Source organism: Thamnophis sirtalis, unplaced genomic scaffold (assembly GCF_051295495.1).
Source record: "Thamnophis sirtalis isolate CommonGarterSnake01/CBP01778 unplaced genomic scaffold, rThaSir2_p1.2 scaffold_6, whole genome shotgun sequence".
Classification (NCBI taxonomy): Eukaryota; Metazoa; Chordata; class Lepidosauria; order Squamata; family Natricidae; genus Thamnophis; species Thamnophis sirtalis.
Genome location: NW_028261386.1, coordinates 89088642 through 89115642, shown reverse-complemented (window position 1 = coordinate 89115642; position 27001 = coordinate 89088642). Strand labels below are relative to the sequence as shown.

The 27001-nt window shown below is 35.4% G+C and overlaps 2 protein-coding genes across 6 annotated transcripts in view; one reads left to right on the top strand and one right to left on the bottom strand.

Annotated features, from left to right (window-relative positions):
- The window catches only part of ECT2L (epithelial cell transforming 2 like), a 106541-nt gene extending 87990 nt beyond the window's left edge, over positions 1–18551 (top strand). The window contains exon 23 of the mRNA XM_087718360.1: positions 18449–18551. The gene's annotated coding sequence lies outside the window, so the exon portion shown is untranslated. The remainder of the gene's footprint in view (positions 1–18448) is intronic.
- Positions 1–27001, bottom strand: part of REPS1 (RALBP1 associated Eps domain containing 1) — a 61370-nt gene that overhangs the window by 6481 nt on the left and 27888 nt on the right. Inside the window, exons 9-18 of one of the 5 annotated variants that reach the window (XM_087718369.1) lie at positions 22202–22338; positions 15845–15925; positions 11711–11798; positions 9080–9181; positions 5215–5287; positions 3527–3645; positions 2136–2200; positions 1629–1811; positions 1407–1502; positions 163–268 (exon numbers count right to left, since the gene is read on the bottom strand). In XM_087718369.1, the coding sequence (XP_087574495.1) occupies positions 163–268; positions 1407–1502; positions 1629–1811; positions 2136–2200; positions 3527–3645; positions 5215–5287; positions 9080–9181; positions 11711–11798; positions 15845–15925; positions 22202–22338 (1050 nt within the window). Of the gene's footprint in view, positions 1–119; positions 269–1406; positions 1503–1628; positions 1812–2135; positions 2201–3526; positions 3646–5214; positions 5288–9079; positions 9182–11710; positions 11799–15844; positions 15926–22201; positions 22339–27001 lie in introns of all 5 variants that reach the window. The other 4 variants (XM_087718365.1, XM_087718366.1, XM_087718368.1 and 1 more) reach the window with 4 other exon arrangements.

Sequence of the window (27001 nt, the reverse complement as noted above, 5' to 3'; positions counted from 1 at the left end):
TGAAACGTAATTGGAGGGGCTATCATAGACCATTAAATGCCCCTTTAATAATAAATCTATTTGCTATTTAAAATGAAAATATCTCAGTATTAGAGATACTCATACACATCTTGGGTTACCTAGGAATAGATGGCTGAGAAGCAAGAACAGCAGCTATGACACCTGTTTTCTGTGCATGCTCCTCAACTTCAGGTCTCAGCTCATCTTCGGATTTTGGCCTTCTGCGAATAGGCTTTGGTGGTGGTGCTAGAGGTGTAGTGCCTTTGGCCTGAAAAGAGAGTCATCATGGTTGATGAATGCATATTGAAGTAAGTTTCACCTGACCTCAGAAATATTAGTTGGTTAAATAATTACAAATACTGATTATTTAAGGTGTAAGAATCACTTTGATGTAGGGGTTAAGGTAGGGGTGCCAAACTCAATTTCATTGAGGGCCGCATTAGGGTTGTGTTTGACCTCGAAGGGGGCGTGCCAGGGGTGGCATAGCCATCTTGACGTCACTCATGTTGGGGGGTGGGGGTGGGCAAGCAGGCTGCTAGCTGAACATGTTCCTGAGTTCAGTTTCTGGCAGTGATGGTCTCCTACAGTCCTCCACCAACGAAAATGAAGCTTTGTTTTTGCTGGCGGAGGTCTGTAGGAGGGCATCACAGCTGAAAACAGAGTGTGGGAGGGACATCCTCTTGAGCTCCATTTTCTCTGGCAGAGGCACTGCAGGCCGGTCGCTCGCTGTTTTCAGGGTGGCTGCATGGGCCAGATCTAAGCACCCCGCAGGCCGGATACAGCCTGCAGCCCTTGAGTTTGACATCTCTGGGTTAAGGCATCAGCTAGAAACCAGAGGATTGAGTTCCTGTCCCATCCTATGTATAAAGCCGTATATGTTACCAGGGCCAGTCCCCTCCTCTCAGCTTTTGAAAGAGAGCAAAGGCAAATCACTTCCAAAATCTTGCCAAGTTCATGCAGTTGCCAGGAGACAACACTGACTTGAAGACACACACATGCATACTCAGAAAGCTAGCTATTAAACTAATTAATACAATTAATTATGGCTTTTAAAGAGATCTTACTGTAAGTCTCGTTAATAAAAGACCACACACAATTCTACAAGCTATAAGGTGGCTGTGCCTAGGGATATAGGACCTTTTCTGAGAGGTCATCTCACTTGGTAGAAGCAGCTAATTTTCATAAACCTCTTTGAAGACATCAGCCACAAAATAAATCAGCAGCCATTTGCACTTCATGCCAATTCCTTGATTTCCCATGGTTCTTCAGTTCTTTAACAAAAAAAGCTTATCAGCTCTGTTCAATATTTATAAACAGTGAAAAGAAAAGAAACCTGAACGAATTGCTTTCTGTGCATTGATTAATACATTTTATAAGATATGTTCACCTGTTAGTATGTTGCATACCATGTTTGCAGGGGTAGTAGAAACTGTTTTGTCCTCTATTCTTCCATCTCCTTTGGCAACTCTTATAGATCCTGCAGTATCAGAGGGTTTTTCTACCTAAAAAGAGTCAGAGACATATTCCATAAACTTATCAAGGCTAAGGATGAAAATGCTCTTCAAATTTATGGAAAGTCTCACTTAATATAGCTATAGACAGATACAGATATATTGATATGTGCTAACCTGGACAACCTCTGGAAGTTTCTCAATTTCTTCAACATCATCTTCATTTACATTCGATGCAGCAAAAACCTCAAAATGGCTAAAGTCTGCAAAGTTTGGCTGTTCTGGGATTTGGTGAGGTGAAGTATTGTTATGCACTATTAAACCGTCAGCATCTGCTGATCGATGAGCGTGGCTTCCAGCCTATAATTAAAAAAAAAACCTTTTAAAAAAATAAAAAAAATATATGCAAAAAGTCAATCAAAAAAGTTTGCTACTATACACTTAACCTAATCATCACCAACTCAGTCACATTATGGCTCTAGTTATGAAGACACTTTCACATTATGAGAGCTCATCATTTTGAGAATGCAAAATTCTTTCTTGCTTTCTCCAAGACAGTCCTATGCACTGGCAAAGAGTCCTGTAGTAAAGGGAGAACTGTATTTCATGGCCTAGAGGAAAATGCAATCCGAAAAAATATCACAAGAAAACGTTGTTAAAGTTAAAACAGAAATTCAAATATACCTGTGCAGGCGGAGGTCTTGGAGGCACTGCAGGGGGACAAGCAATCGCTACAGTCTGCTGTTGACCTAAAAAACAGTAAAATTGAAAACCTTCTTGCTTAATAATACATTAATCATATTAATTTCTGGAAAATGTTTAGCTGTTGTTTGGATATAATACAGCATCCTGTCAATTAAGAGTCATACCTCAGTAGTATTTGTTGCTCTATTTCAGCCCATCCTACATGTTAAGGGTGTACAAGGTTTAATAGGTTTTAAAACTTTGTGCAAAAGACAGTCTTCTATTTATTAATTCTATACAGTATCAGAGATAGAAATTCTTTAAATCATCTCTATTAAATAGTTCTAAAGAATGTCTATACTACTTTGACATGTATGCAAAGTCGAAGTTGCAATTACAATTGATAGTACCTTGAATGCCATACAAAAAAATTACCTAAGTGATTCATAACCTAATATATACTATTATACATGGGTGCCCATAAATTTTAATGTGCCCAGTGACAACTGGTATTTGTCAGTACCCTGTTTCACATGGTTTTATTATTATTATTTGCTAAATCAATGTTTTGTGTTTGGTTATAACTGTTGAGCAATTATTTCTGTAAGAATATAAACAGTGGGCCTTTGGCCCATCTAGTCCAGCACTCTGTTTTCTCAGTGGCCGAGCAACTGCATAAAGAAGTCTATTAGTCCCAGCAGACGGCCTTCAGAGGCAGCCACACACTGCCATTAACACCAATTTATGATTTCCATAAATTGGTCCAATGCTTAGGCCAGCCAGGCTGGCTGACCGCGTATCTTATGGTAACACCACATCTCATGGTAAAAGATATCATATCATACTCTTCAAATTGAAATATACAGATTGTCATTAATGTGGTTCGCTAAACTGTATCAGAGCTTTATATAGACATTCCTGTGATTTAAAATTGAAGACTACAGAATTTAATTATAGTAATGATATCACATTAAACTCCTCTGTTAAAAAACATACTACCAAGACTGGCCTAGGGAATATTAAGTTCTGAGGAATTTCCCTCTGAGGAAATATAATAAATAGCATTTTAATTGCAGGTCTTGAGGAATGGAATGTATTACTAACCATCTTAAAATTGTGAAGTCTTGAATATGTAATGTTTTTTAAAACTACCATTAATTTTTTACATCAAAAGTTATTTCCCCCCTCTGTATTAGTAAAGTCTTGTAGCATTTAATGTTACCTTAATTGTAATAGTATTAAATATATTTCACTAGTTTCATAAGACTTCTTTAATATTACTTGGGGAAAAATCAAAATTATTTCACAACCAACATGTGCATTTCTATAAATGTGTTAATTCAAAACAACAACAACAACAAAAAACTCTCACACATTTCAACTACACTCACCTGGAGTAACTGGGAAAGTTCTATTCATATCTAAAGATGATGATCGTGAATGAGAGGGATGAGGCCTTGGAGGGGGTGGTGGAGGAGCAGGGTTATCTGGAGAAGTCCCTGAATGTGACCTGAAAAACAATGGAACTACAGAAATTCTATTGCAAACTGCAACTTCCAAAGACTAAAAGATCAGAAAAGTAACATATCAACTTACAAAATAATAATACTGATCCTATACAATGCGAAGACCCATTTTTAAATTTGTGTATCACACCTGATGCATTTGTTATAATTGTTATTACATCGAAGTTCAGCTGCACCTTTTTCATTTATACATTTACATTTGAAAATGGATATGTTATGAATCAAGGCAGTGTTCCCTAATCTGATGTCTCATCAAGAGGTGCTAGACCAGGGGTGTCAAACTCCCTGCCCACAGCCTGGATGCATCACACGCTGGCCATGGCCACCCCTGTTTTAGCGAAGGGGAAAAAAGTAACAATATGTCACATGATGACAACGTGATGCTGTGAGTTTGACACGCCTGTGCTAGACCATCACTTCATCCAATAGGCAACCCGAAGTATCTGGAAGGACTTTGAAAATACCAGCTAAGGAAAGGCTGAATGAAAAACCTTAAAGCAGCGGTCCCCAACCAATCTGGCTCTGTGGACGGCAGTGTGGTGGAGGGGGTGGGATGGTTTCATGTGCACACATGTGCCGCTTGCGCAAATGCAGCTTCATGCACTCACCTGCTGCTTGTGTGACCCAGTTCCCAATGGACTGTGGCCCAGTACTAGACTACAGACCAGGAGTTGGGAACCCCTGTGGAGCAACAGGGCCTTTCTTTCTGACCTGCTGACACTAGCTCTTATTAGGTACTCTACCTTCCTCAATGATCATGGAGAAATCGGACTGTGCAGCCAGGGAAGTTGGGAACTTGAAAATAACAGACGGAAGCCTAAGCTATTTATTGGAAAGCAGTTATTCTATCAGGTAACAGAGAAAGATAAGGAGTGCTTTGCTGAAAGAGCATCTCCAGGGGGCTCCGTTTTATTATTTGCACCTATGTTATTCACTATAAGAATTGGGTAACTTTATGATGATTTAGTTCATCACCATTTTCCTACTTTTGTTTTGCACCTGTATATTGTACTTTTCACGTTTTATTTCATAAAAGCAGAATACAATGTTGTTAATAAGCAAATAAAATTAGGTGAGTACAATTAGCAGGAGCACTTATAGAGTGTGGTATTATTTTTGGAACAATTTCTTTAAAAAAAAAAGATTAATAGCAAAAAGAGCAACAGAGTGACAATTTAGCTGAGGACAATGAGATCTCTGGTGAAAGAATGACACCTTCTGCAATGTATGTACCTCCATTATTCCATTTCATTTTGCCTACAACTCAATCATTTAATTATTTAAACTTTCTGTGAAGGTTTTAACTTCTAAAAGCCTAAAATATTGAAAATCCTTTGAATTGATAACTCTGATAAGTAGTACATAAACATTCATTTCATTGTTAATAAATAATGTTATTAAATGTAGAGCAGTAACACTAGAAAATAACCCTTGAATCACTATCATAGAATCACAGGAAATTTTACCAGACTGAAGTATATTCTGCAAACAAGCTACAAGGTAACCAGTTCAACCAAATAACATTCTGTTTTAATATTTAAGCAGCCAATTACCGTTGTCTAGTTACAGTAGTTCCAATGTGTTCTGCATCTGAAGTAAAGGAATCTGAGCTGCTGTAACCATCTGCTGGAATAAATTAAAATAAAATCTTACCATTGATGAATTACCGTATTTTTCGTAGTATAAGACACACCTTTTTTTCCCTCAAAAAACAGGCTGAAAATCTGGGTGCGTCTTATACATCAAATAGAGCATTTTTTGCCTCCTGAAGCCCCGCACCCTTCACCAAAATGGCCGTGTATAGCTTTATGAAGGCTTTCAGAGAGCTCATGGGGGCTGGGGAGGGCAGAAATGAGCAAAAAATGGGACATTTTTGCCCCCCCAGCCCCCAACAGCACTCTGCAAGTCCCCCCCCCAAGGCTATTCATGCCTTTTATTTGGAAAAAAAAACAGGCCCGTTTTCGCAAAAAATAGGCCATTTTTCGGAGATTTGCAGAGTGCTAAAACTTTTTTTTCCTTTTGGAAAGCTCTTTAATTGATGACAATTACATTGAACAAGTGTTGTGCCAGCAGAAACAAAGTCTTAAGGCTTGTCAGCAATTTCCTTCTCTAGCACATGGATAAATACACCTGGAAATATCTACCTACCTACTTACTCTCTCTCTCTCCCTACCTATCTACTGTATTTCTCTCTCTATTTCTCCCTCTCTATCCCTCTATCTACCTACACACACTCTCTCTTTCCCTATCTACCTACTGTATTTCTCTCTCTCTCTATCCCTCTACCTACCTACCCTCTCTCTCCCTATCTATCTACTGTATTTCTCTCTCTCTCTCTCACTCTCTATCCCTCTCCCTTCCTTCCTACACATTCTCTCTCCCTACCTACCTACTGTACCTATCTACCTATCTATCTATCTCTATTTCTCTCTATATATATCCCTTTATCTACCTACCTACCGTATTTCTCTTTCTCTTCCTCTCTATCCCTCTATCTACCTACCTACCTACTTTTTTTAATCTGCCTCTTCAAAACCTAGGTGTGCCTTATACTCCGAAAAATACGGTACATTACATTACAATCTACAGAATTAATTTAACTTTTAAGAATGTAAAAATTAGGGAGAGGAGGAGCTGACATCGCGACGACACGATATGCGATCTTGGAGCTCCAAGATCTCAAGTCGATACTTTTGCTGCTGGACAGTCCTATTGGACCTAAACCATCCCGAAGAGACGGTGACAGGGAAGAGTACGTCCTGCTGATCTCAGGGACACAGCAAAGTCTCTGATAGATCCAGGAGAATCTCTTTTTGCCAGTGACAGAAGCGCAGCCATTGAAGCTGCTGAAGTTGGGACAGCTCCGGAACGGGAGGAAAATGGAAAGAGAAAGTGTGTCCATCTGGTGAGAAAATCGTATTATTATAAAAGAGACTACCCCCCAAAAAATTAAAGCTAAATTAAATTTGAAAACAGAAGAGAACAAGCGGCGAAATTAAGCTACATTAGACAGTGTGTTATTCTTTTTTTAAAAAAATATATTTTACGGATGGAACTTTTGCAAATGTTTCCTATTCTTTAAATTGAATGGATTTGTTTTTCTTTTTCTACTTTTTATATTCTTTTTTTATACCTATGTATTAAAATCTTTTTCCTTATTTTTATAATGCTGGATTGTATGGTTTTTTTTTGCTCCATTTAAGAATTTTGTTTTCTTTAAGCCTGGAATATAAAGAAAATATAAAAGGAATACAAAGAGGGCTGTTATAACAGAGGGAAAGGAAGTAACACTGCCACTTGGAGGCTGGAGGCTTGGAAGGTTTGGAAATATTGTTTTTTTTTCTCTTTGATCATTTGACTTTGCATTTCAAGGTTCTTCAGCCTGTTTACAGAGAGTGATAGTGAAAAGAGCATGGGTTGTACAGGTGCTCTTCAGGAGCTTTATTGGCAGCTGGCGTGGAGTGAAAACAAAACCTTGTCTTGAAAGATTATAAATGAACTTGCTTTAAATTTAATAAAAAGTTTTGAATGCCAGAGTGGCAGTGTTTACAAGTTGGAAGAATGAAAAAGAAATCTTAACATTGCAAAAGATTATGTTTGAAATTCAAAAATTATTAGAAGTAACAGAGAAAATTGAGAAGAGATTGGAGAACATAGAACAGTAAAATTTGATGGAAAAATTGAGGATGTTCATCAAATGAAGAAAGTGGAGGTCAGAGTTCTAAAAACTGAAGGAAAAAGTAAACAAAGAGACAAGAAAATTGGAACAAAGGAGAGAAATCTTGTCAGAAGCACTAGTGATAACCAAAGATAAACTGATTGAAGAAGCAGATGGGGGGGGGGGTTCGAGTTTATACAAGATATGCAATAAGCAATAAGTTGAGAAGAGAAGTCCATACAAAACTTACTAAGGAGATAACAAGAATATTAATGTCACAAATGGCAAGAAACATAATACTGCACTGTTACTGGAAAAACATAGGTTGATGTAATGAAAGCTTATAATAAAAAATTAAGTCAAATTTAGTTAAATTTAGAGCATTATGTATAAAATGAAGTGATAATGGATATAGTTAAATAATTGATTGATAATGATAATAATGCATATATATGTACTGGTTTGATAAGAGGAAATTTGATATAAATTGCAAATGGTGACTACGAAAGGTGGTTTAGAAACTCTGTTATTAAATATAACCAATTTTTATTTAGAACATGTTATAAAGATGTAATGTTACTGGATGATATTGGGAAGTGCTAATGGAATGCCATTATGTGATTTTGCTTTAAATTTGGAATATTTTATATAAAAGGACGTAAAAACAATTATAGTCAAATGAAGGTTGAGGTATTATGAGAGTAATATATATAAATATATTTGATTTAAAATATATGATTTCATATGAATTGTAGGTGATGACTGTGAAAGGGATGCACAAATTTTTTTGTAACCAACTGACACACTTTCTATAACTTGTAATGGAAGATGGTTTTTGTGTGTGTGTGTGTGGGTGTTTTGTCTGTTTATGTTTATTCAAAAACAAAAAAAATATTTTAAAAAAAAGAATGTAAAAAGTAATAAATTGAGCCCAACTGATAAAATATTCATGACACATTTCTAGTGTCCAGCCCTGAGACTACCATTAAGAGTATGCTTTTATAGGTATATAGATATATGGCCCCCAATGGATACTTACGGCATAAAAGAAATTACAGTATATGAGTAATTAATTTTAAGTGAGCAAAATCTCACATAAAAATAATAAATTGAGCCCAACTGATAACATATTTGACTAGGTTTAAGAAATGTATAGTTTACAACCTGGAAGATTATGTTGCATGACTCTATTAGAAAGGATTGTGTGAATCATAAAATTTGAAAGATCTTCACCTGCCATAGATGGGATTTGATATTTACTGAACTAAATTGTATCTTTATACTAGGAGAAAACATTTTGACTGAAAGTATTCCTCGAGTTACAACAGTTCATTTAGTGACTGTTCAAAGTTACTGTCACTGAAAAAAGTGACATGACCATTTTTCATAGTCATGACTTTTGCAATATCCACATGAACATGTGACCAAAATTCAGATGCTTCGTAACTGGTTCACATTTATGATGGTTGCAGTTTCAAGGTCATGTAATTACCTTCTGCAACCTTTTGACAAACAAAATCAATGGGAAAGCCAGATTACTTAACAACTGGGTTACTAACTTATCAACTGTGTAATTTACTTAACAACTGAGGCAGGAAAGGTCATAAAATGGGGCAAAACTTCATTTAACAAATGTCTCCTTTCCAAACACATCGTTGCTGAGTCAGAAGAGAACTAAGTTATACTTGTTTATTTTTTTTCAGCTGATTGGAATAACACGTTTTTCAACACATTATTGAAAAATAAATTCTGATACTTACCAGCTGTATTTCCTCCTGTGAATTTTACTGATGAACTTATTTTACTTTCTTCTGCAAGATCTGGTGACTTCACTAGCAAGGGACTTGTAGGATTTGTGTGATCTGGAAAGAAATATAAAAACATTCAGTGCAAGTTTAGATAATTACTCTATTTGAGATGAAGATTGTGAAGTTTGATGCAAGCCACTAAACAATAAAGGTGCGCTTGCCTGCTTGATTTGAAACAAGAAAACAGAAAACAAATGGTATGTTAAAATAGTTTTGGTATATGAAGTCAGACCCAGCATGGGAAAGTTAAAACTGTGAATGCTGCAAGGTTGATCCTGAATTTTTATTCAAAGGAAACCCAATAAAGAGATAATAATAAAATTGCAGAGTTGGAAGGCACCTTGGAGGTCTTCTAGTCCAACTCCCTGCCTAGGCAGGAAACCCTATACCATTTTAGACAAATGGCTATCTTCTTAAAGACTCCCAGTGTTGGGGCATTCACAACTTCTGGAGGCAAGTTGTTCCACTGATTAATTGTTCTAACTGTCAGGAAATTTCTCCTCAGTTCTAAGTTGCTTCTCTCATTGATTAGTTTCCACCCATTGTTTCTTATTCTGCCCTCAGGTGCTTTGGAGAATAGTTTGACTCCCTCTTCTTTGTGGCAACCCCTGAGATATTGGAACACTGCTATCATGTCTCCCCTAGACCTTCTTTTCATTAAACTATACATACCCAGTTGCTGCAACCGTTCTTCATGTCCCCTAATCATCTTTGTTGCTCTTCTCTGTACTCTTTCTAGAGTCTCCACATCTTTTCTACATCGTGGTGACCAAAACTGAATGCAGTATTCCAAGTGTGGCCTTACCAAGGTATTATAAAGAGATATTAACACTTCACGTGATCTTGATTCTAACCCTCTGTTTATGTAGCCTAGAACTGTGTTGGCTTTTTTGGCAGCTGCCGCACACTGCTGGCTCATATTTAAATGGTTGTCCACTAGGATTCCAAGATCTCTCTCACAGTTACTACTATTGAGCAAGGTACCACCTATAATGTACCTATGCATTTTGATTTTCTTGCCTAAATGTAGAACCTTATTTTTTTCACCATTGAATTTCATTTTGTTAGATAGTGCCCAATGTTCAAGTTTGTCAAGATCCTTCTGTATCTTAAGCTTATCTTCTGGAGTGTTGCCTATTCCTGCCATTTTGGTGTCATCATTTAAGACATCATGTCTTAAAATCTCATATTTAACTTTTGCAGTTTGTTTCTTCATTATCTTTTATTTTATAACCGTGCCTCACTAAGAGATCTGGAGAAAATGTACATGCTTTATATAACTTTGATTACTCCTAGTAAATATTCTCCCAATGATTGATTTTGCATTTGCTCCTTAACCTGGTTTACAATTTGAGCTGTATTGTTTTTCTAAGTTGTCATTACAGAAAATCAGGGAGATCATGTGCTTCTTTAAAATATAATAATGCATTTTCAAACATATAATTCTCTTACAAAAGTGTATTGGAAAGTGAACTCAACTTCACGTAAGCACCAAACTGAATCTGTTTTGACCCCCTTCCAGTATTTAAGATCTATACTACATCAGAGGTGAGCTGGATTCTTGACAGAAGAGTTAACTGAGGATAACCAATTATGCTGCCATTAGTGAAAGATGCACTGTACAGTCTGTCACAAGCCTTAATCATCATCTCGTGACACAGATACAGTGGTACAATCTGTCTCTGTCTCTCTCTCACACAGCCCTCCCCAACTAACAGTCTGCCTGACACTTTTTTAAAATATTGGTTATTTCACCAAGTTCAAAACTTTTCACAGTGAATTCGGAACATTTTGTCAGTTTATAACCTTTGCACACGGGTAGGCAATTAATTTTGCCAAGGGGCTACTTCCATCCCCCAAATGGCTGCTACCCAGACAGGGAGAGTGAAATATAAAATGCCTATGTTTGCCCTAGCAGGTAACAAAACCTGGATATGCATCCATGTTTGAAAGAGAAACGGCAATAGAATTAGAATTAAAACTAACTAAAAATAAAATCAAAAGTAAATATGAAAACAAGAAGGAATACTAACTGGAAGTGAATGAATGAATGAATGTGCGTGAAAGAGAGAGAGAAAGAGAGAGAGAGGGAGGGGGGAGAGAGAGAGAGAGAGAGAGAGAGAGTGATCGATCTTAGGAATTTATGAACATTTTAAGCATTTTTGCACAATATTTCTTTATAATGCTATGCAATATTTTATTCTATAGAAAAAGGCAATCTAGTAGAAACATTTCAGTTAAAATTGAGGCTCAGTTTCGCTGAATTTGTCCTTGAAAGAGTTTTTCAAGACTCTGTTAGATTAATTTTTAAGGTGAGAGTTTTCTGTGTTTTTGTTCATTACTCCAATGCAATATGTGGTATTCATATAAAATATTACTGGTTGAGTCAAAATTATCCCAAAACACTCTTAAGTGCACCAAGATTTAAAAATGGCATATTTTCAAATATATAATGAGTAACAAAATGATTAGTGTCTTTCCTTGGAGCCCTTAATTCTGTTGTTTTTAACAAATAACTAATTATCATGGAAGTGATTCTTGGCTATTAAAAAGATATTTCTATAAGTGACAAGGATCTCTTACCATTTCCAGTTCTTTTAAGTTCCATTTCTTGCATATGAATTTTGCTTGGTGTCATTCGAATAGGAACAGGGTGAACAATAGCAGTATCCTAAAACAGAAAGTGATTTGAAAGGAAACTATTTAAACCAATTATTCTATCCTGCATAGATTGGTTGCTGTATATTATTTTATGTTAAAATTTAAAACATTAAACTATGTTGACTGTTTTAAAATAAGATAAATTGTTCTCAGTCTTAATATCCATACCCATTTCACTTTTCTCCTTTTGTTGCTGCTTGCTTATGTGTCCTTGGTTACCTTTTCCCTAGATATACAGTTTTTCAATTTTTTATATTCTCTTAAGAAGCAAGTTACACTTAACTATTTGTTCTGATTAGGTCATTTACATAAGGCTACTATCAAAAGAGGCAAATCCACAAAGCAAGGCTTAAATTTTCTTTAATTTCATTTGCATGATTATCAGAAAACGGATGAATTATGCTACAGAAAGAAGTATAGCTTGACCTTTATGGCTTACTCTTATAATTAAATACTGGGTACAAGAACACTATGCACAATGTAGGTACTATCTCTCTAAATCTTTTTTATACCTCAATAGCATTAAAAATTTGCAAGTATACCATACACATACAGTATTTGGGATCTAACACAGTGAATATCAGCTCTTTTCCTGACATTGCACAAAGGCACATATTTCACTGGGAAAGCGTGCCTATTTTCCTCAATACCAAAGCAAAATGCATTGGCAGTTACTAGTAAACAAGTGTGAAACTTCCTAAAGCAGATTTTATGCAATATTCTTCCCATAAAATGATAAAAAGTTCAGAAGCACATGAACTTTTGATGATATAATATCTAATAATTTATGCAGACAGGCATCAACAAGCTAGGCAGAAATGTATCCCCACCTCCTAAGAGAAAAATAATGTTATATTTTTATACTGCTCCTTATTAATTTTGAAGGGCTAGCTATAGGAAAACCATGTTGGACAAAAGTTCAAACAAAGCAAAATAAAGAAAGCAAAGTGATGGCAGTGATCTGAAGTAGCATAATTACATTCAATACGGTAAATTGGAGGACTACTAATAGAACAATAAATATTTCCATGTTTCAGGCAATCTTTGTGACTAGCAGCAATATAACATGAAATAAAGGGCTAAAGATGTTCTAAGCAGTAGTTTTCAAACATCTTTAATCTCTATTTTTGGTTCAGGATCCCTTTACTTTCTTAAAAATAATTGAGGAACACAAAGAGCTTTGGATTATGTGGCTTATATTTATTAATATTAATGTATTAGAAATTAAAATTGAGCTATTTTAAAATGTTCATTTATTTTCACTTTGTGAGTCCCCCTGAAAAGATCTTGGGGACCTTCAGCCCACACTTTGAGAATCTCTGCTTTAGGGCACTGATTCTTCCATTGTGGAGGACAGACCTTAAGCAGGAAGAACAGCTTAGTTCAAAGGAGTATTGTTGTTACTGTTGTTCTTTACAGTCAGCCAAATGTTTACATTGGATTTGGCATTTTATCCACTTATCAAGAACACGGGACAGGCAGATCTTGTTGTTTGATCGTATTAAAGCTATGGTTGCAGTGAAAACTGTTCTGAGTAAAACTGCCTTTTGTAATCAAATGATTGTGATTTTATCAATACTGATTTATTCAACTGGTGCTCCAGATGTTTTGGGATTGCACCTAAGGCACCTATTACTATTGTTACTTTGCTTTCTTTTGCTTTACTTCTGTTTGTAAAAACAGAAAACAGAGAATTCTATTCTATTTGTATTTTGTGATTTTCTTCCATTGTCTCTCTTCAATTTTGTTGTCTCCAGGTACTGTAACAACAAAGAACTCTCCAGACTTCGTCTTTCTTTTTAACAATGGTTAAAATCTAAGGTTTTATGTGGCAGGTGCTTCTCTGTTAAAGTCCCAGAGCATTTTAGCTTCTTCATTTTTTTTGTTTATTTTGTGGTCCCATCAGTTCTTGCTTGCAGATAAATGGTATTTCTTGCAGAACTTCCGATGCACCATTGTTGCCACTTTGTCAAGCTGCTATTTGTAGTCAATCTATATGATCTCTTTGCAGCACCTAATTATTGGTGATCCAATGCTTCTTCACCTTCTTTGCAGAGTTTATTATTGTTATTAATTTTTATCTTTCCCCATTTTTGTATGGCATTTTTATATTCATAAGATGCAAAGTTCTGGATAAGGAGGTCAAGAATAAGCTAGTTTGCTTCCACTAAGTTTATAATAATCAAGAAAGTTGCAGACATAGGGGTTATATAAAAACGTTTTATTACTGATATCTTAATTTTTTTCTTCCCACTACTTATCTTCCTTTGAAGAAATCACTGACAAGTAACTTGTTCTTGATCTCTTTTAATGACAGTGTGGACTTATATTCCAATTCATTCATTTCTAGACATAGATTACTGAATAATATATTTTCATTTCCTTTACAAAATCATCAAAGTGGGTTACATTGGATAAAATACAAAATAAAAATATAGAATAAAAAGGTTCGCAAAGAAAAAAAGAATAGAAAGAAAATTCATCCAATATTCAAATAAAGAAGGCTTAAGTGAAATTTTAAGTCTTTTAACAAGTGTTTCAACTGTTTGAGGGAAAATAAAAGCTGAAACTGAACTCAGACCAAGGTGGATAAAAATCAATGGTTTAAAAAAACCTGATTTATTTAAATTGGAGTTTTTTATTTTTATTAACTTTATTTTAATAAAATGCTTTTGGAATAAAATATATCTAAATATAGTTTTATATTTAATATACATTAATAATTTAGTTTATTCAGCATGAAATGGAGTTGAGTTATGTAGCATGAGGCTGTATATTCTGCAATATTGGGACTATCGGTGAGTCAACCGGAAGAGGAGCTGCTGCGGGACAGAAATGACAATTGCTCTTTAAAAATTATGATTTAAATCAAGTTGATTTAAATCAAGCCTTTTTACCAGTGATTTAAATCATGATCTAAATCGAGTTGATTTAAATCAAATGCACCTTGATTCAGACAAAATGGAATATTGATTCTGAATTCTTGACATCAGACTTTGACACGTAGCAGTTCTGATGGAGCTGCGCTCTTCTTTAAAACAAGTTGACAATCTGGGGCAGTCTTGGATCACTATTCATACTTTATTAACGTATCACAAAAATTATCAATTCTGGATCTGGTGATCCATGAACTAATAACATCACTACTGCAATGTGTGGCGGCCCTTAGGATGATCAAACAATTGCAAATGTCTGAGCCCAATTTGTGAGGGTGCCTCCTAGAGGGTACCCATTATCCTACTAATAAAACAACCTCTTTATACTCACTGGTTCAAGGTGTTCTCATAAGGTGTATAAATATTTATATACTTATACCTAAGCTATTATAAAACCAATGACTCCTCCCATCTGCAACATACACTCTGGTCATCAATAGAGCATTTTTTGAGGGTCCTCCCCCATATAAGTTTGACAACAACAATAAATTTTGAGAAATAATAGGGGAAATATTGATTCTTTGGAGATAAGTTATTATGTTTAGTCTAGCTTTCTTGTGTGCAAGATCATATGATGAAGTATGTGTGCCTGACATACCTATGGCATCCATGATTTCCATGAACAGTGAAGGATGTGAGAAAAGGTTTAAATTGTGTAATTGTGAAATATGTCTACAAAGGGTGTATTCATGTAAGAAGCTTTTGGGTGTAACAGAAAGAGAATTGGATCCAGAAAAACAAGATGGTCCTGGATGTCCAGGTTCACATTAGCTTTTGTAAAAAAGTCACCGTTTTTACTTTTTATTTCCAACACATTTATCAGTAAAGAAAACTCAGTTAAAATGTTTTACCATCCTTTAAAAAAGAGTTAAATAAAAAATCTCAAAATATTGGGACAAATATTAGAAAAGAACAGACCTAATTTTATTTTTGCACTTCTAAAATATTTTATTATTTTAATTGCAGTGACAGACAGGACCCTTTGATGAATTTTAAAGCAGAACAAACTATTAAATTGTTTACAATTCCCCTCTACTTAACATGCAAAACCAAAACAATTAATGAAAATTTGGAGTTAATAAAATTAATTTCAAAGAAGCAAGCTAAGTGATTGACTTACAGGATCAGCTGGTGCAATGTTAGAATCAAATTGGGTCAGAGTTTGTGAGCTGGAAGAGCGTTCACTAAATGTCTCCCACTGCTGAACAGACAGAGGAGAGACAACATGAGAATAGAGTCACCCCTGGAGAAGATTTAGCATAGTTCAGAGGTTGTAATGGTAGTTGTTTTTCTTGGGGGGGGGGGGGGAAGCCAAAAGATACATTTCAACAGTTTTCAGATTCTGCCTTGCAAAATCTTTTGAATCAATGTGAAATACTGTACAGATTAAACAAATCAATTTGAAAGTGAAAGTCAGCATACTGATTGAGAAATTTTTAACAAAATCAAACTACAGAAAACAGAAGCTTTTAAAAGTCACTGCTGCTATTGCTACCAATGTGTAAGATTCTTTGTTTTCCTCTACTCTTTTATTTCATTTAAATAAAAATTAATAATAAATTTTCTTCACATGAAGTCAGAAATAATGTATCTTTATATTAGAAAAAAATTAAAAGAATCATATGCAAATTGCCATTGCTATATCTGAAAACATTTCTAATAAAGTACATTTTATACATAAATTAATGATATGTTTGATAATTGAACAATTCAAAGTATTCAATGTATTCAATTATGTTTGATAATTGAATTCAAAGTATTCAATGTAAAAGGAAATACTGCTTTAGCAATCATTTCAGTAAGATCCAAGACATGCCTCGCTGAAATATATAACTGCCAAATCATTTTTTTTCATGCATAAACTAAGATATAGGCAAAACAGAAATAATCAGGTTTCCAAGCAATGAAGGATTTGGTCTGAGATTCAATACTCAAGATTACTTTTTGGAAGGAAATGTTAATATCTCTGTTAGTAGAATGGTGAGTTAATTATTAGACATATCAAACATTTAAACAAATGGACTGAATAAGTTTTCCTAGAAAATCGGGAACTGTTTATGTTGCACAGCTGGGAAAGAACTTGGCTGATCATAAGGGGTGAACCTAGGTGGAGATATAGTTTCATTTGGATAAACAAATTAAATTTAGCTGGGAGAGTGTACAAAGGAAAGTTTGTGTGGATAATATATGTACATGTTGTACGTCACTAGTTAGAACTCTAAAATCTAATATATCCTTATATGAATATTCTGAAGAATTTTAGAAATTAAAAAGAAATCAAGAGACAATAATGTAGAAATATAATGTGCCAGGTTTTTTTTTTTTTAAGTATTAGGTATAATGGACAGAATTCAAAGACCCATGAGCAAGATTAACAGATAAAACTTAGGGTTTCTTCAGTAGCAACTTTCTAAAATTAATTTGGCATGTTTGAAAAGCAATCTGCAGTTTGCACAGAATCAAGGAATTCTGTGGGAACTGTAAAATTTGCTTGCATGAATTATATATTCAGAATTATCCAATATTGTTTGTTTATAGATATTATATTTTGTATAAATCTAAGATATTTATGGTAAGTAGAAAGCCGTTTAGTACCACCCTCAACTCTTCCAGGATAAAATGAGGAACTTAGCAAGTGGCAAACAACTTTCTACTGACAAGCAGAAAACACTGAAATGAAATTTGATATACATCAAAGGTTTCAACTGCAGCTGGTGTAATCCTCTCTAATTTCCACAGTGTTTCATACTTCCATGATGATGCCAGCCTGTTTTTATTGCCCTACACGTGTTATCAATCTAATATGCAAAGCCCTTATGGCATTTGACTATGGGCAATGCTGCCTTGTTCTACTGAGTGTCTTCACATTTCTTTAAGTTTCAGTTTGATGCCTACTAATTTCTGACATGTATTGTATTAATGGTCTCCAACTCTGCAAGATCATTTTCATGTTGATATATCTAATCCATTAAGACTGAATTAATGTGTTCAATAAAAAAAGGTTTCTGACTGTAAATTATTATAATTATAGTTATTTTAATATTCAATTTTATTTTAACTGTACTGATTTTTACCATTATTTTTCTGTATTTCACATTATTTAATTATTGTAAGCCATTTAGAATGTTTACACACATAGAAAAACAGGACACAGCTTTAACTGATAAATTAAAAAATACATTTTTGAGGTCAAGAGACTGGAAGAAGTAATTTGTTCAGCTAGTAATGAAGTTTTTAGGGGATCTACATAAACTGACAAATAGTAGATTTATGGTTTATGAGATGATTTTTAGAATCAGAACAGAACATTATGAGCTCAAAACAAGTCATTCTAAATATTTCAAATCTGGAGCAATACAAATTTTATTTCGGAGATTTTGGTCCAGCTTGCTGCAAAACACAATGGCTCTTTGGAATATTCTGGATGGAATTACGATTGGACTATTTTATTGGGATCCCCCCCCTCCATTTCCTGCCACCAATGCTTCCAACCTAACAAGAATTCTGGTTCCATTTCTGAGATAAATGCCAGAAGAATATGACCAAAGGTTTTACTGGAGATTTGCCACCTTATGTTTTGGAGCTATAGGAATCTAGTTGTCCATGTCAGAAAACATTCTCCCTACATCCTGTTATAATAATGTGTTTCCTTTCAAATGGTATGCATCCAATAGATGAGCAAGATCCTCCTTTAACTTTCAATATACCCTCTGTTTCCCTCCAGATGCAACCCAAGTATCAGATTCATCTTGATAGAAACTAGCAACATCAGTCAGCAATCTTTTGAACAAGTACCTTAAGACTTTTGGATATTTCCAAAGGAAGGGAGAGCAACATCTAACTAACATGAACACAAATTTCCCAGAGAGCTACTCCATCAAGATATCTCGAAATGATGGAATTCAAACTCTGTTATTAAAGGTTCTGCATTATGGGGCAAAGCATTCAAAATGTGTATTTCCTCAATCAACAAGAAATAAAACTTACAGCTAGCACAATTCATTGCACCCACTTCAAAATGGTGCCTGGTCCTGTCAAACAGCCTCCGTAATACATAAGGAAGCTAAGGAGTGGAATGGCAAACTCTCCTTCCTAAAGGAGAACCAGGCATTTCACCCTTCAGCCTTCTTATACAGTATGGAGCCATATGAGATCATCCTTGAAGTGGGCACCATTTCGAAGGAGCCACAATTCATTGCAAAATGATGTCCACTTCTGGAATGGCGCTGGGGCTCTGTATAGGAAGGACTCTTGGCTAAGCAACTGCTTTTCAAAGGAGAACAACTGAAAAGATAAGACACAGAGCTGTGATGAGGATGTAGACCCAACAGGATGGGAAACAAACCCAAGTTTGCAGGGACCCCCAGCAGGGTAGGATTGGAAAAAGACAGGCTGCAGTGTCCCTTTGGTCAAAAATCTGAATTTTGTTCACATGTCTGTGGGGGTACTACAATGGTAGTAACTTTGGGCAGCAGTCTTCATTCAGTGCCATCATCATTTCAAATGGTCGCTGACTCTCTGTATTTGCATAGACTGCTGAGCCATCTAATAAGGCAATGGTTGTAATGAAGATTTGTTGTTTTTTCCCCCCCTCTTCAAGGTTGGGCCTTTGTCTTCCATTCTCTTTTGCCCCAAAATGGAAGCAGGCACCCTTTCCAAGACTAGGGGACACTGTTGGAATTTTGAAATAAAGAGGACAAACTATACTATACCTGTACGTACGTACGTACGTACCTACGTACGTACATACGTACATCATCTATCTATCTATCTATCTATCTATCTATCTATCTATCTATCTATCTATCTATCTATCTAATCAATTTTCATAGTGGTGACTGCTATTTGGCACTTAAACTAATTAGTTTGAGATACTGCAGAAACTTGTAAATTGACTACTGCTTGGACTAGGATAGTCAATGATGGCGAACCTTTTTGGCACCAAGTGCCCAGGATTAGCTGGCTGGCATGCATGTGCACACTGGTTTTTAGCACTGCCGACCGTGTGAAGTATAGCTGATCATTTTGTGTGCATGCATGCCAGAAACCCGGAAGACAAACAGGCAAGGCCACACATGCCAGGTGATATGGCTTTGAGTGCCACTTTGGGCACGCGTGCCATAGGTTCGCCATCACAGGACTAGGAGATCCTTGTAATTTTGAATTCTAATATAAATGGCCTATGGAAGCATATATACAAACATTAATGACAATTGTTAGTGGCAAATAATTCTTGAAAAGGCAAATATTTAGCACTACACTAATATATTTTGCAATATAAGCATTGTTCAAACTATTGAATGGTTTAAATAATTTCTGCCTTCTCAGTTTCACTCAGATACTTTCAGCTTCTAGAAGGATTTCAGAAAATTCAGCATTGAATTCAATTCAGAAATTTCATTTGAGACATAAAACTTCCAGGAAATAAATGATAAGCTGAAGAAAGCTTTACTAAAAGCTGGGATTAATGACTGCAGTCAAATGAAGAGCTGGTTAAATAGACTAGATCTTCATAAATTTTTTTTGGAGAAGGAATGGATATAGTTACTCCTCATGAAGAGACTGCCAGACTGACGTCTCCAATGGGTTTAGAGTGCTGGGAGATGAGGGGATAGCTAGCTTGCTCAAGATTCGTTTGGCACCTTTGAAAGACATTGCATACTTCTTTTCCAATCACTTTCAAAAATTATTTAATAGCTTTTCAGCTACTAGGAAACTTTGGATTGACAGTTTAATTTACAGCAACAGATAAGTTTCCTTCAAGTTTTAAATAGACCTTTTAAGAACTTTTTAAAAAAATAAACAGCAAAAGGGTGAATAGAATTTTGATTTTGGAATGTTATAAATAGATAAAGAGTCCAGATTTGAAATATAATTTTGAAATTAATTATAAGAATCCTTCCCATGAGGAAATGCTTAATTCTTTTTAAAAAACAAACAAACAAACATGATAAATGGGACTTTAAAGGTTGGACACTAGAAGGAACTAAAGATTACAATTAAAGGGAAAGAACACTTGATTTACCAATAGAGAATGAAGCCAAGTATTTTAAGATGTGACACACTTGACTAAAGGTTAGGGTTAGATTAGGATTTTTAACAGTGGACACAGAAATTAATTTCAACAAGGTCTGGTCTCTATTTAAAAAGTGTTATGGAAGAAGAACAACTTTTACCTGACAAGACTAAGTCTGATCTGAAAGTGGACTTAAAAAAGGTAGGCTACAAGAATGATATGGGAAAAGATGATACAAAAAGATATCCAGTGGATGTCTTAATAATTAAAAGGAACATTCAAATATCAAACCAAAAGAGTGACCTGGATAACCTTATTACAAAAGAGGCTTATTAAAGTTTTAAAGAATTTTGGGAGAAATGACAGAAAAAAACAAAAGAAATCAAATTTAAAGGGATTAAAGATCAGCACTGTTAAAAGTAAAAAGAAGGAATAAAAAGTTGGTTTATTTGAGTTAAAATAGATATATTGTTATCTCTGGTAACCCTTAATAGACTTTTGCTAATCAGAACTGAATGATGAGATTCTAGAGATTTGTTTATAGATAAGAGGTGAGACATGGGAAGAAGAGATCATTTGTATTTTAAGAGAAGAGACTGTTTATACTTGTGATGGAGAGTCCTCCCCCCCCTTTTCCTTACTATATTATTTTTTCTTTTCTATTTTTAAGTTTTATTGTTGCAGTTGTAATTTTTAATAAAATTACTATAAAAGCCATATTTTAGTGAAAATTCACCAAACAAAGATTTTTCAAATGTATTGAAATCTAATTCCCAGGCAATGGCCAGACTGATTTAAATGGAATCCTGATTGTACTAGATATAGGCAAAAAGACTTGCATGTGCTTTCTGATCTAGGTCAGAAGGGTAGTAGAACCTAGTCAATTTAAATAATCCCAGAAAGCTAAACAGGACTGGACCGTGACTAGCATTTGGATGGAAACTACCAGAAACTTTCCAAGGTTTTAGATTAGAGATTTAGATTAGGGAAATCAAAAAAGGGAAGCCAAAACCAGTTATGGCAAATTACATCCATGCTTTTGCTAAGCAAACATAGACAGTCACTAGAAGTCCAGTCACCTCAAGAGGGACTTTATCTTTTACTCTCATATAACAGCAAAAAATGAACTGAATCACACCAAAAGGAAGCTCTCTAATATTTTCTACCTTATAGAGAATTGAAATCACCCTCAAGAAATTAGCAAAGGACCTATGCAGGATTTAGAACAGAAATCAGAGATGGATAGAAAAACTTTTTTTTTAAAGAACAGGAAAAGAAAAAGAAAAAGTGAGCTTTTGTGTACAATCCCAATATATTCTCCAATTATTATGACAAGGATCAAGGTTATATACAGAAACACTAAAACTAACCTCAAATTTAGAACGTAATCCAATCTATATTGTGTTATACATTCATTCTCAAAGTAGGAACTTCTAAGAAAATAAGGTATATTTTGCTAACCTCGCTGCTTTGATTCAGTTCAGGCCACGTTTGATTAAGTGATGGCATTGATGGCGATTTGCTTGGCGGTACTTCTGCTGGGGAACTTGCAAAACCTACCTCAGCAGATTGATCCCCCACTTCTGAAACAGGAACCACTACAAAAGCCAAACACAACATTGTAGCAATGTCTTTAAAACTGTGTGTTAATAGTTTGTTGCAATTTTATAATTAATGCATAGAAGCATGCTTATAACATATGTTATTTATGAACATTGATCAACTCATTTCAGAGATACTCATTATACAGAGATCTGTACTATATTTACTTTATTTCTCCAGCATGTTGTAGTACATTTAGCTCCATTAGAAATTTTGCAGAACGATTCCCCATGGGATATTTGGGAAGTCACAGGGCTCGTAGACAGTTCTGTCATTAATCCAGCTCTCAGTCCCACTACATTAAAAAAGTCTTTCAATTTCATTGCAAACCAAAGTATCACCGACTACATAGATTCTATTCCCATTAATGACTCTAGGCCCTATGGAAATAAAATATTTTTTAAAATAAAATAATAGTTAAGTAGCCCATTGTTTTATTTTGAACTATACTATATAGTTTAGGACAGGGGTATCAAACTCGCGGACCGGATGCGTCATGTACTAGCCACGCCCACCCCCGGTTTAGTGAAGGGGAAAAAAGTCACGGTACGTCATGTGACGACACAAATTTGACACCCGGTCTAGGAAAAGAGACAAGAGAAACTAGTAGTAAGTATATTTGAGCTAGAAAGAATGTTTTGATTATTCTCCATACTATATATGAAATTTTAATTATTTTTTTCTGCTAATTCCCCTCACTTATTTTGATACATGTATTGTGTAGGCTTTGCCCCTGTTGTATATTTCCTAGCATGACCAATTTACCTGCCATAAAGTAGCAATTTTTTTTGTCAGCTCTGTGCTTAAATTCTTGAGAAGCCTCTTTTTCTTTCAGCCTTATCAGTTTGCCTTCCTGTAAAAAACGTGCTTTATGATTGGTTACATCAAAATCAGAGATATGTCCACCAGCCTGAAAATGCTGGACACTCTGGTAGAAGTAACCAGAAAGCTATATTGCACAAGGAAACCTTTTTCATGTTTTGAATTCAACATATTTCATATAAGTATAGTAGAAATTTCAGAATAAGGCAAAATAACCTAATATTGAAAAATAATGGGGACTTCCTGGGGGCGTGGCCTGTTGCCGAGGAGAACTCCACCGAGCTCCTCAGAGATCTGGTCTGTATATCTAAATAAGATCATAGATAGCACCCCTTTTTGGCTAAGGAAGGGGCAGGGAGTAGCTCTGTAGGCGAGGGTCTATTCGTAAGCCACAGCCTTTTTCTTTTTTTGGCTGTGGATAGAGATTAGATCCAGCCGGAGCGGAGCTTTTATCTCCAGCCAGTTCTTTTCAGCTGCCTTTTTTTTTTTTTGGCAGCCCTAGACAGGCTAGCCCCCCCCCCCCCCCCCCAGGACAAAACAAAGTTTTTTTCAAGCTAGAATTGATACGGGCGGGTCCCACTCCTGTGAGATTTATGCTTTTATTACTATCTTAAATACCAGCACCATCTGTCTTAGAGACTTCTTTGTCTAAACGGACTTCAAAATGGCGATTTCTCTCCGTGGGTGATTGATAGTGGATGTACTTAGCCGGTTTTACCTTCCTGCAGACCGCTCCTTAACAAAATAAACCCTTCTTCTTTGGAAACAGAGGGGAGCAAAAGCGCTGCTTATTATGGCACCCAGATCAAAGAAGCGCCTTGCTACAAATGTGTCTAAAGAATTTAAAGAATTTTTACTGGAACCACAGCCTTTGTCTCCTATGCCTTCTACTGGAGAACTTTTAACACAGGAATATCTCCTTAAAATGTTTAATGATTTTAAACAAGAAATTAAGGAATTTGTATTGGAACTGTATGATGATTTAAAGTCTAAAGTTAATCAAATGAAGGTGAATACGTTCGCAGCCGTGTCTGCCCTGTCAGATTATTCTGCTGAAATAGAGAACAAATTGGAAAGCTTGGAGAAGGCTAATTTTAATTTGACTACCAATATTCAAATTTTACAACAAAAAATTAGAGACACTGAAGAACAGCTTATGATGATAAATTTTAATAGGAAGGCATTTGCAATAAGAGTCAGAGGATTCCGTGAAAAGGAGCAAGAGAATTTGAAACAGACCTTTGCTGAAGCCTTTACCCATGCGGTGGGAAGCCCAGGACTTAACTTTGATTGGCAGATTCGGAAAATCTATCTCCAGAACTCATTGATAGCGGAACAGCGACAGCTCCCGAGGGACATAATTATATATTTCTCTACAAAAGAATCTAGAAACGCGATTGTGCAAAAGTTTCATAATAACAGTCTCCGAGTTGATGACCAGGACCTGATTGTCTTCAAAGATATACCTTTCCAGATGTTGAAAGCAAGAAGGGACTACACCTTTTTAACTAAAGAGCTTAGGAGTCAACAGATTCGATACAGATGGGAGGCCCCTGCCGGCATCACGGTTACATTTGAGAATCAAAGATTTCGTCTTAATTCTGTTTCGGAGGCTCGAGATTTCTATTGTAGGACTTTGAAGGCGGGACTTCCTGACTCACTTGGAAGAGAGGAGAGACAAGCGGAAGGAGAAGGCAAGTGGCAGGCCACGTGGCTGCAAGATGGAGGGGGTAGCCTTTCCTCCCTCGGAGAAGCAGAAAAACGGAGATCGAGAATTTAGACATTTCAAAATATTCGCCAAAGTTGAGGACTGAATGGGGGTTTGAGACCTCCCCCCGGTAGAAAAAGCGGACTAATTCTTATTAGAAGGGAAAGTTGGGTGAAACTATTTTGAGCTAGATCTTAAATTAATGTCAGCATAAATTTGATAGTGGTAAACATCAGACAAGCAAGGGATGAGGATAAAATATATGTGGAATGATTTACGTTGTTTAAAGCTTATTAGAAGAGAAAGCCGGTTGGGATTATCTTAAGATACGTGTAAAAAGAATGCGGAATGATTTATGTTGTTTAAACTTTGTTAGAAGGGACTACTTTAAAACAGAAGGTTAACTGACTCTTGCTGAAAGTATTATTTGAATATGTGGAATGATCCATGCTATTTAACTCATATTAGAAGGGAAAGTTGGTTGAAAGTACTTTGAGTTAGATTTTAAACCAATGTCAGCATAAATCTGATAGTGGTAAATATCAGACAAGTAAGGGATGAGGGTAAAATGTATGTCGAATGAACTATGTTATTTAAATCCTATTAGAAGAGAAAGTTGGTTGGAATTATTTTAAGATAGAAATTGATTTTTGTGTAAAGTAATACTTGATCTACGCTGCTTAAACCTCGCTTGGTTAGATTATTTTGAATTATTGTTTGAAAAGGAGGTTAAGAAAGATCATTTATGCTGTTTAAATTTTATTAGAAGGGAAAGTTTGATTACTCTTCTGTAAAGTAATATTTGAATATGTGGCATGAATCACGTTGCTTAAATTTTATCGGAAGGGATCATAAAGTTTAGGAAGAGGAACGGGAGAGTCTACAGAAGGTTGGGGTAAATAGCAAAGAAGTAAGAGACGAGAATAAAATATAGATAGAATGATTTATACTATTTAAGCATAGATAAAGATGGGGGGCTGAGATCAACACAAAGAGTGGTTTCCTTTTTTTTTCTTTTCTCTTTTCTTTTCTTTTTTCTTTTTTTCTTTCTTTTGACATATTACTTTTATTTTTAATCCATATGTATACAAGATATTTTAGACATAAGGTAGTGCCAGGTGTGGGCCCTGGGAAGTCGGGAGGATTAGGGATGGGGATTGGTGGGAGGGGGTGGGGGGGTATTAACATAGTCTTAATAAGAACAGGAATGTATTTATATACGGTGGTTCTTTTTTTTCTTTTATTTTTTTTCCCTTGGTTTATTTTACTTTTATTAGATTAAACAACACTCGAATAAAGGCATACACCAAGGAGGGAGGTAGAGGGAAAGAAGAGGGAGGAGTAAGGAAGGAGTAAGGGGAATGTAAGGAGGGTGTGTGGGGAGTAAGGGGAGAAGGAAGGCTTGAGGGGAAAGGGAAGTAGGAGGGGAGTGTTAGAGGGAGAAAGGAAAGTTGGAGGGGGTAGAGGGGGTGTATGGAGGATGAAAGGGTTAGGTGGGGTTGTGAATGATGAGTTGTGTTTCCTTTTTATTTGTTCATTTTATTTCCTTTTTTTTTCTTTTCTTATAGCAAATACCCTGTATATAAGTGATTGCAAATGGAATGTGAAAAAATGAATAAAATATATTTAAAAAAAAGAAAAAAAAAAAGAAAAATAATATTTTTCAAAAGTTTTTCTTTTTACAGTTTAATTTTATACATTCCACAGGTTAAGAACAAAGAATAGTTTCTTTAACAACAAAAAATTAACAGCTTTCTAGTTTCATATATTTGATGGCTACCAAACATGAGAACAATCATAGGGGGACTTTACTGGCCAGGATCTAGAAAATTCTATGAGATTGCAAAAAGTTTTGCAAAGATAGGGAAAGTGCAAAATTTATGTTTTATTAATAGTCTCTTAGGGAAACCTCTTACATAAGTTCTCATTAAAAGATAGCTCATGACCACATATTACGTTATAATGAAAAAAGCCTTAGCTTCTTCATGGCATTAGAGTAAAATCTTTAGGTGTGTTCATTCTAAAATATCATTTAAATACCTTGCTATTTCCTGGCTGTAAAAAGGAGTTGCTAGGTTGGGGTATCAGGCACATTGCTTTGTTAGTAATACCAACCATTCTCTTTATTT